This window comes from Galeopterus variegatus, unplaced genomic scaffold (assembly GCF_000696425.1).
Source record: "Galeopterus variegatus unplaced genomic scaffold, G_variegatus-3.0.2 Scaffold10251, whole genome shotgun sequence".
Classification (NCBI taxonomy): Eukaryota; Metazoa; Chordata; class Mammalia; order Dermoptera; family Cynocephalidae; genus Galeopterus; species Galeopterus variegatus.
Genome location: NW_007736362.1, coordinates 51,830 through 63,067, shown reverse-complemented (window position 1 = coordinate 63,067; position 11,238 = coordinate 51,830). Strand labels below are relative to the sequence as shown.

General features: G+C 42.2%; 1 protein-coding gene across 1 annotated transcript; it reads right to left on the bottom strand.

Moving 5' to 3' along the window:
- Positions 1–2,026: 2,026 nt before the first annotated feature.
- Positions 2,027–3,099, bottom strand: LOC103609888 (olfactory receptor 1G1-like). The gene has a single exon (XM_008594151.1). It carries the CDS (start codon positions 3,097–3,099, stop codon positions 2,032–2,034), a length of 1,068 nt encoding a protein of 355 aa, XP_008592373.1. The 3' UTR covers positions 2,027–2,031.
- Between the last annotated feature and the right edge of the window lie 8,139 nt (positions 3,100–11,238).

The following is an 11,238-nucleotide window of genomic DNA, read 5'->3' as shown; positions in this document are numbered from 1 at the left end:
CGTTGTGTATTTACCAGACTCAGACAAGTTGGCAGTCAGTTCCCAGTTAACCTGTTTCACAACTACGACCACAATGGCTGACATTTATTGAAAATAAATATACTAGGAGTTAACCCCTTACATGCTTTCACGACCATCTCATTTAATTATCACAAGGAATGCTTTATATTTATTTTCATATTTAAACTTACTGACAGCACAGCAACATGGGTTTTACTTACTTCCAAAGCTTAAATAACTTCCCAGGGTCACACAGCTTAAAAGTGGCAAAGCCAAGATTTGAACTTGCTTCAGTCTAACTCTGGAGTTCATGCTGTCTACTGCTTTGCTGTACTACCTTTTATTGTTAGATGATAGTGTATGGGCTTCCTGTAAGGTAAACATGGAGCACACGAGCTGGCTATCAACAATTGACCGCTACTGGAGGAGATATTATCTACAGAAATAACAACCTACAGCACCGAAGCATGCAGCCAGATACCCAAAGGGAAGCAGACAACAAGAACAAAAAATAGCTCCCAGTGGTAACCTTTTATTTTCCTATGGAAACGCATTGGTTATGGCTGTAATTTATCGTGCATATTTTTGCCATGTTTTTACTGACAAAGCTTTCCAAGTCTTTTTTGGTAGCCATCCACAATAATTGATGTATTCTGAAAATATTGGCCTGAGTTGACCTTGGGAAAAATACAGAATAGTGTGGGCTAACTAGGGACCATATAAGTTATGAACTGGTGATGGTGAGCCTGCATACTGGGATAAATAGTTTGAACCTTATCCTGAAGGCATTATAAAGCCACTGTACATTTCTAATGGTGATAAAACCATATTTTATGAAGATTAATCTGATTGTGGTGTACAGAGTAAACGGAATGTGGATGAACCGGGGACTGAAGACCAAGTAAGAGCAGATTTTACTCATTCAGGTAGGAGATTATAAAGTGTTCATTGTTGATTAAAATGATCGGAGACTCGAAGGAAGACACAGCAGACGAGATGCAGGTGAAGCGCGGGGGGGGGGGGCTACTGCTCTCTCAGGCAAATAGCACCGACCCAGCCGCTGTTACAGCTTTTATTACATTTAGCAAGCTAGTGCATGCGAGATAAGCATTAATGCATAAATTCTGTTGTACTATTCTCAAGAGCAGAAGGCCGGTACCTCCCTTCTCAAGCACTTGGTTATCTATATTGCGTCTCCTGGGAACGTCCCTAGAAAGTGTTCTCATGACTTCAAGCATTGTCAAGGATTGTTTGCAATCCTTGACATTTCTTGGTTAACTTGTTTGCGAGTTCGCCAAGTGAACACGTCCTTGGGTACTGACCACAGAAGTCCATTAACCATTTCCTTCAGTTCATAAAAATCATTTTTTTATGGCCCTCAACTTTATGATTGCAACAATTCTGGTGGGATTTAGCACATATTAATGGTGCCAGGTGTTATGCTAAGTGGCAAGCATTGGGGCTGCAAAGATGAAACGGGCTTGGCAAGAGTTGCCCCAAAGATGAAACTAAAGTTTTTATGTGAATGGTAGGAGGATTGTGAGTCTTGGATGCCTGGTAAAACATTGCAGTGAGTCTAGCAAAAGATTCCATCTCCACTAAACCCTTCTTAGACCCAATTCCTAGTCATTGAACATGGGGGCTTCACAGACATGGGAAGTTCAGAAACAAGAGTGGCAGAAACACTGCTGGTAGGGATCCAAGTCATCAAAGTCACAGTGGTGTATGGGGGAAGATTATCTTTCCCTGAATTTTATTCTTGGACACATGTAACCTCCCAAACACATATTCCTTTATTTTGGCCATGAGCTGTCCCATGTTGTTTTAAAACTATTGAAGCAATAATTGTAAAAACTTAACCTAATGACATTGACCTGATGGTGAGCTTCTTCTGATGTCGTTTTGTAGCTTAGCCATGAATTTTAGGTTCAGATCACAGGTGTTAGAAGCGAGGTCTCCAATTTCTCTCTCCCATTCCTCACCTCAGCGTGGTGAATGCAGATAGGTTGAGACCCCGTCGTGGGTGTCATGTCACTGCCACGAAAGGAAATTGGTTTTCCTAACCCAAATTAACTTTCTCAGGGAAGACTTGATATCTTGGTTCCTCAAACTGTAGATAAATGGATTCAACATTGGGGTTACCACTGTGTACATCACCGATGCAACTGTGCCCTTCCATGCTGAGTGGGTCGAGGGGGGACTGAAATAAACACAAAAGGAAGTCCCAAAGAAGAGAGAGACCACAGAGAGATGAGAGCTGCAGGTGGAAAAGGCTTTTCGCTTCCCCTGAGCTGAGGGCATCTTCAGGATTGTTGAGAAAATGTATGCGTAAGAGATAATCAGGCAAAGGATGCAAACCAAGCCTGCAAAACCCCCAGCAGTGTAAATCACCACCTCATTGACAAAGGGGTCTGAGCAGGAGATACTCAGGAGGGGATTGATGTCACAGAAGAAGTGTGGGATCTTGTGGTCTGCACAGAAGGACAGGCTGTTCATCAGGAGTGTGTGGAGAAGGGAATGGAGGGCATTCATGATCCAGGATGCAGACACTAGGAAGACACAGAGTCCAGGGCTCATGACCATGATGTAATGGAGTGGGTGGCATATGGCCACAAAGCGGTCGTAGGCCATGACAGCCAAGAGGAAGGCCTCCAGCATCACAAACAATATGAAAAAATACAGTTGTGATAGACACCCTGAGTAAGAGATGGCCTGATTCTGGATCCATATGATTGCCAGCATCTTAGGGACTGTGGTGGACACAAAGCAGGCATCAGCAAGAGAGAGGTTGGCCAGGAAGAAGTACATGGGGGTATGGAGTTGAGCATCAGTGACGATGGCCAGAATAATGAGGAAGTTGCCCACCATGGTGACCAAGTACATGGACAGGAAGAACCCACAGAGTACCTCTTGCTGTTCTGGCTGCTCAGAGAACCCCAGGAGGTAAAATGCTGAGTGGCAGGTCAGATTTTCCCATCCCATTTGTCTGTAAGCAGAAAGTTGAGTTAATCGAGTAAAGTTGGTAAGCTGTGGATTATGAACTCTAAAAATAATCATGCAGTGTTTCAGTGTTGATCTTCTAGTGTGAGGTTGGATCATATGAAATCTCTAATACTGGACTGTTTGCTACAAAAATGGCAACTTCATATGATTTAACTGACTGTGTGCAAATGCATGTGCTTGGTGTGGCGGGAATCCAAAGATTTGCAGTGACAGAAGAGATTTAAAAATTTTTCTTATAAGTATTAATCCTATACATATATTTTGGAACTAGGCTGGAAGTGTGTGTTGGTGTGTCTTGTGTTCATAGAAACTGTGACATCCATACAACCCATGTTTCACAGGTCAAATAAGCTTATTTTACCAATATTTCAAAAAGCATGGCTACTGGAAAGGGATTTGGAATTGGTGAAAGCATGTCTAATGCAGAAATTATTATTATGCTGTCTACACAGCTGGATTGGCCAGATGACCAAATAGTGGGCTTCGTTATTGACCCGTTTTTCTTCCTCTCCATGCACATCCAAAAACCACCAAATCATGGCAATTTTACTTTTGCAGTGTAGCTAAAATTTACCTATTTATGTCTGTTTACCCATTACCCCAGCTGCCATCACCATTGCTCAGGGCATTATAATTTCTCACTTAGATTTGGGCAATTGTTTTCCTTGCCTCCTCGCATGGCTACCTGCCATCTGGCCTCCTGACAACAGAGGGAATGAATTTTCTAAAAATCAAATATGATTTGGTCATTCTACCTGAAAATTCCTTCAGGGGCTCCTCATTACTCTCAGAATAAACTCTCAACTTCTTAACATGGCCTGAAGGCCCTTGATCATACTGGTATTTATTACAGATGTTCCCAAATTCTCATGGAAGTCCCACCTACACTCCACATGCCATGCACCAATTATACTTTCACTTATTTAAAAGATCCAGACACTCTCTCACGTTTGGGCTTTTGCCCGTGTTATTTTCTCAGGCTGAAGTAGTTTCCCCTCTGTTATTCATCAGATTAGCCAACCTTCAAGTCTCAGCTTAGATGCCACTTCTTCTAGGAAGCCTTTCCTGGCTCATCCTCTCACAAGAGACTCAGGTTCATGACCTTCCTGATTCTGTGCCTCCCCCATCACAGCACATGTCACCCGGGATTGTGAGTCTCTACTTACTGTCTGTGCCCACCGTTCTACTGTGAGCACCACTGCGAGTAGGCAGAGAAGGGATCTAATTAATTCACCTTTGAAATCTTGCATTAGCCCTGAGCTTGGTACAACATAGGTGCTCAGCAAATATTTATCATGTGAATGAATAGACTCCAAAGAATGGAAAGACTGGAAAGGGAATTTGAGTAGAGATAATATCAGGCAGACAGAATAGCCTGAATTTTTGTGAGTAGTTTCATTCATAGCTTTGAGTTAATGAAGTCCTGGTCATAGAAATATGTAGAAAACATTAGGGTTACAGAGACATAAAGATTCCAAACAAAACAAAGGCATTCTTTGTAGGTGAAATTCATGGAATTGAACAGTATTTCAGCTGAGGAATTAGCCCATAAAATCAATTTTCCCCCATATACTTTTTTGCCTTCAACTTTAAGCAAAGACTATGAATCTAACAGCCTGAGTTACACCCACTAAAATTACTGCTTAGCAGGCAACAGTGGCACCGAAAGTCTTATTCTCTCACTGACCATGGACATTTGTCACCAAACTATCTCCTTCTTGTATGTGGATACCCCAGGGCCTGTTGTGTGCTGCTCCCCTTCTCATTAAAAGACAGATGACTGGATAAAGAAAATGTGGCATATATACACAAGGGAATACTACTCAGCCATAAGAAAGAATGAAATCTATACACAAGGGAATACTACTCAGCCATAAGAATGAAATCATGCCATTGGCAGCAACATGGATGAGCCTGGAGAAAATTATATTAAGTGAAATAAGCCAGCCACAGAAAGAGAAATACATGTTCTCACTCATAAGTGGGTGCTAAGAAAGAAGGAAAGAAGGAAATAAATAAGAAAGAAAGGAAGGAAGAAAGAAAAAGACTGCAGTAGTGCATTGAACTTTCAGAAGGAGAGAACAAACCTAAGGATACTAATGATGATGAGGAGGGAAGGGGGTTGGGGAGTGATAGGTCAGGTGTAGGGCATGGGGAAGGATTACAATTTGTAATGATGAATATACTAATAAAAAATCCATCAAGGACGATAATTTACTGCACGTTATGAAATGGCTAGGAGAGGAGATTGGATGCCCTCATCACCAAGAAATTATTAAGCTTCCTAATGATGAATATGCTTATTACCCTGACTTGATAATCACACATTGTATACATGTGCTGATATTCAACTCTGTACCACACAAACATGTATAATCAACATGTTTCAATAAAAAAATCAAACCAGGTATTTTTTAACAATGGGAATCTGGATCAAGTTCAGTGTATACCTCAAAAATAAATTATAATTAAAAAAATTCATCAAAGAAAAAAATAGAAAAACCAGAAGGAGAACACAGCATTCATCATTCATCAGACTTTGGTTTGCTGAAGGTGGCATTGCCGATTGGTAGGAAAGGGAAGAGAGATTGAACAAACAATGCTGGGACAAGGCGGTTAAGTATTTGGAAAGTTAATTTAAATTCACACTTCACAGCATTTACCTGAATAAATTTCAGGTGGTTAAAGCATTATATCTACACATATGACTATAAATCTACCAGAAGAAAATAACAGCACAATAGTTACTTAATCTCAGGACAAGGACTGCCTTTCTGAGAAACAACAACAACAACAACAAAAACCAACAGAAGAAACAATAATGAAAAACGATAATTAGCTTGATTGAATTAATATAAAAACTTCTTTTAAAGAAAAAGATCACATACAAAGTAAAAAGACAAGCAAAAAAGGAGGAAGCAATTTTCATCATATCTTAAAGAACTAATATTCTTAAAAGAGTTCTTTTTAATTAATAAGAAAAGGATTCTCCCTTCCCAATAGAAAAAAGAATAAGTAATCATCAACCCTCAAGTTATATCCAGCAAGGGTCAGAGCCTGGATCCGGCCTCAACAGTGCCATTCCAAGGTCCCTGCTCTTTCCACCCTCTCACATGGTCTCCTTTAACTACCACATTTTATCTACTAGCAGCTGAAATCTCCAACGTCTCCTGCTTGTGTGCTATTCTTCAAAATGTGGTCATAATAGATTGTGTTTTCCCCAGTCCCTCCCAAGAGTCCCCAACTCAGGGCCTGTGTTTATTGGGCTCTGTGTTCCTCATCCCCGTAGACTCTGGGTGTAGTAGGCGGATTAGTGGAACTCTGTGCATGCCTGTGCATAGCTGCATCTCCAGGCTCTCCTGATGCCCCCGATGAGTGTGTCATTCCTGCAGCTCCCTGGCCTCAGCAGCTGTTGCTTTTTCTAGTGTCTGGAACTGACCCTCTCTTCTCCCTCACTCATCCCAGGCTTCTATCGACAGACAGAAAAGGCAGAATCTTCATCCTCCTTGATTTTGCCTCTTGACCACTTCTGGTTTAGCAGAGACAGACTCTCAGCCCTAATACCCGCTCCATCCTTTTCTCTTAGTCTCCAACTCACTGACCAGGGATCTTATCCTTTCCTTCCCATTTTGCTATAGGTTAGTCCCAACTTTTAGGCCACCTCTTGCCCAATGAATACCCAGCACCTCATCCAAATAAAAAGCCCACACAATGCATGAGTCTTCCTCCTTTTCACAGGAGTCAATAGACATTTTTCAAAGCAAAATCATTCTTATATTTTATATTAGCTGTGTGCTCTTTAGGAGACACGAATTCCCTGTGTTTCATTGATTATCATTTCTGGTGAGCTTAACTTGGATGCCTTTGAACCCGGTTCAGGTTTGAAAGTGGAAATGAAATTTCAAGAACTTGTGTCCTCCACTGATGAGGAAAGAAACATCCAGGGAGGAAAGAAGCAAGAGTTATAAGGTAAAAACCAGAGGGAATAAGGATGTGGTGGAGGACTGGAGTGATCAGTACAAACTTCAAGTTCTTATCTCCATACTCGTCCCAAATATAAACATTTAAATTCCACCCCCAATAATATATATTTTACTGTTTAGTATGTGCATTAAAAATTTCTGGAAGAATAAGGCCGGTGATGACTGTGCCGCTGCTAGCCACCGGGTGCTCCCGAGCTGGGGTGAGGGGTGGGCTGAGGGCCTCAGCCTAGTCTGCCCACCTCCACCTCCACCTCCGTGTCCCTACCCCCCTCCCAAGTGCTCCTCCCATTATTCTGCAACATCTTTGAATATAAAAAAAATCTTAAGATAAAATTTCATGTGTACCTTTTAACACATTTTGAAGTTTGAACCATGTGAATATACTACTTATTGAAAAATAAATAAATTAGTTAAGGAAAGCTTACTCCCAAACCAAACCATGAGCTCCTAAAATGTATAAAATGGAAGACAACGCAGCATAATGCAGCTTCTCTTTGATGAAGATTCCATAAATAGCAGAGAAACTTGCAGGGCTGGAGCCACATCCTTCCTGTTCCTTAATTCTATGTGTGGGCCCGATTGTGTGTGCTCCTTTGTTTGTGCACATGTGTGGGTGTATGAGTGCATGTGTGTCTTCTGTGGAGGCTGGAGGTTGGGTAAAGGGTTCATCATGGGATTACATGGGGAGAAGTCACTGTTGATTCCTGTGCTCTGTTCTCTTTCTGTCATAATGACTCTCATTGCCTGTAAGAATCCTGAGGACCTGGGTCTTTACTCCTTTTGATCAGTAAAGCAGCCCAGTATCATTGTTGTTGAAGGACTATTTTTGAGAGTTGGGCTCTCAACTCACCATAGGCTGGGATGTGCAGAAAAAAATGGGAAGAAAAAAGAAGCAAAATGGAGCCATGTATCTTCCTCTCCCAGTCTTACCTGGTTGTTCTTGCCAACTGCTGAGGCTTTTGCTATCTGGCTTCTGTTTGCTTCACGTACATCTCGCCCACTGTGGATGGTCAGAAGAAGGTGACAGAAGCTCCTTAAAACACACCAAAAGGGAAATTGTTGTCTGGCCATATTGAGTGACGAGTCTTGCCATCACTGTATCTGCTTGAATTTCTCCTTTTGTCTTGTAGTATTAGAGAATCTCTTATTTTTTGTCCATTCTGAGAATAAAGGCCAAGAGCTCCAGGTCGAGATTAGGATCATGCCAGTATATCTTATCTGGGGAAGCTGCATTCATAGAATACCACATAGAGTTCAATAACAAACACATCTCATCCCTTTTCTACTTATTTCAGAATATGGTATAATATATGCCCATTTTCCCTGTTTATAGAGCCAATGAGAGATGAATGTGTCCTTGTAATTTCATCAGCAACCTTGGAATTAGGGCTCTTATTCTTAGATGCAGTTTGGACCAATCTCAAGATCTGTTAAATTAAAGATAATTAATTCTATGAGGTACCCCAAACCCAAGAGAATTAAGAATCCAGTGCTGTGTCTCTGTGATGAGCTGGTCCAAGAGAGGCTGAGGCATTAGGGACCTGTCCATGACACCCCTGTGCTCCCAGAAAGATTCCAGCATCCCAAATTCGCCAGCAAAGGAGCTAAGTAAGCTTTGGTTGCTTCATGTAGCCTTGGGATTTTTTTCTGGGACTTCTCATGGTGGTGCAGACAGAGGCCTTCAGGACTATAAAAAAAGGCTCCATGGTGTGAATCACTGTTGGCTGAGAGAGGTACCTACCATTTTTCTAGCCATGATAATCCTGGATAGCCAGGTTGAGAATATGTTGGTGCAGCTACACTTGCATCACTCTTATCTCCTTTGGACTAAAAAGAGCAGGAGTAAGAAGCTGGGCACTCTTTATCGTGACAGATGCCAGTAGTCAGAATCCCATTCTGGCAGATGTTGTGTGAACAGATCCAGGGGAAGGTAGAAGCTGAAATGACACCCAGCAATAGAGACTCTTCTTTCTCCTGTAGAAATGGCCACATGGAAATAGCCCCTCTTCTCCAGTTCATCTAACCAGGGGACACAGATGAAGCAGCACAGAATATGTGTGAACTGTGCATATGGTTTCCTCTTGAAGTCTCTTTGGGACTGTGGCCGATTTCTTGTGTGTTTTAGAAGTGCTGTTCTGATATTCCCTTAAATCAGCTATCTAATGATTTAAATATATTATTCCCTTTCACTGAACAAAGGAACAATCACATAACTACATGCTAAAAAAACTAGTTTATTTTTTTCTACTATGGGCAAAAGGAAAAGAGTGAGCTGGTCCTTTAAGGAAGTAGAAATATGTGATATCCACATTTGATCTGCCAGACATGTGACATGGCTTGGCATGTGTGGTATTTGATGCTCTGAATCCATTGACCAAAATGGAATGGCAACTGGTACAGCTAAATGGGAAAAGAGCAATGCAGGTGTTGGAGCTAGAAAAATGATCTGTGCTGAATTTTTCTTCCTATGCCATTTTTTCTTGTCTTAGAATGTGGAGAGGTAGAACATCCAGCTCTCATTTCCTCAGACCAGATAAACATCTCCTAAGACCATCTTTGTTTTTCTTTCTCAGTCCTGTACCTAGAGAGGCATAGCATGGTCATGAAAATTGCAAGTTCTGGAGTTAGATATCCTAGAAGTGAATTCTAGCTTTGGGAACCTGGGCAAGTTTCTTAAATTCTCTAAGCCCCAGTTTCCTCATTCAATTAACCCTGAAACACTCATGCATTGGGCAGGTTCCAGCTAAGGATAGAAGAACTGAGCTTAACTTTGAGCTGTTGCCCAAGAGAAAAAATTTCTACTTTGATTTCATCCAAGTTGTGTGCTTGCTGAAGCAAACAAGTAAGAAAACAAACCACCCTGTGGCTCGCTTGGGGCTGGCCTGTGGCTCACTCGGGAGAGTGCAGTGCTGATAACACCAAGGCCAAGGGTTTGGATCCTACATAGTGATGGCCAGTTGGCTCAATGGCTGAGCATGGTGCTCACAACATCAAGCCAAGGGTTGAGATGCCCTTATCTGGCATCCTTTAAAAAAAAAAAAGAAAACAAACCACAATTTCTTTTGGAAAAATAAAAAGTACAATACTAGTACAAAGTCTCTGTACTCTAATATTCACAATGTGCAGGAATCAATAAAAATTACTAGACATCGGGCCGGCCCGGTGGCGCACTGCTATAGTGCGCCACTTGGGAAGTGTGGCGTCGCTCCCGCTGAGGGTTCAGATCCCACATACAGACTGGTTCCCGCTCACTGGCTGAGCGAGGTGCGGGAGCAACACCGAAGGTTGCGATCCCATTGCTGGTCCTGGTCCGGTACGGGGGCGACACTGAGGGTTGCGATCTGTTGCCGGACACGGAAAAAGACAAAAAGGAAAAAAAAATTACTAGACATTAAGAAAAAAACAGAAAACAAGATCCATTCTTAAAAGAAAAGACATTTAATAAAGCCCAACTATGAGATGACTCAAATGTTGGAATTACCAAGCAAGGATTTTTTTTTTTTTGTCTTTTTCCGTGTCCGGCAACGGATCGCAACCCTCAGTGTTGCCCCCGTACCGGACCAGGACCGGCAACGGGATCGCAACCCTCGGTGTTGCTCCTGCGCCTCGCTCAGCCAGTGAGCGGGAACCGGTCTGTATGTGGGATCCGAACCCTCGACGGGAGCGCCACCACGCTCCCAAGCGGTGCACTATAGCAGTGCGCCACCGGGCTGGCCCCCCAAGCAAGGATTTTAAAGCAGATTTAATAACTATGCCTGGCGTGGTCCATGCCATGGCAGGATCCTAAAGGAGTCAGCTTGTCCTGCCCTGTCCAAGTTGGCAAGGCCGCCGGAGGGAGAGCTGCTGGCAAGGCCACAGCTACGAGCGCTTGCTGCAACCATAAGGGCTGCCTGCCTCGGCTTTGTGGCTTTTGCCTTCTCTTTTGATATTTTGGTTAGCGTGGCAGTTCTCTGAATTCCCAAAAGATTATAAAAATAACACAAATAATTATATGGTCATTGAACTAAACATTCCCACAGAGGATCCGAGTAAATTGGACAATTTAAAATTATCCCCTTGTGATAAATTGACCACACCAACATATGTTCCAAAAGCACCGCTCATGACTAAATATGAGCTGCAGCCTAATGTAAGTTGGCAAACATCATTTACTGGAGGTTATATTAATGGCAAGAGAATGGTTGGCATTAATGAGAAATTATATGATTGGGATAAATTAAGTATATGGGAACAAAACTGTAGAACCACCTTT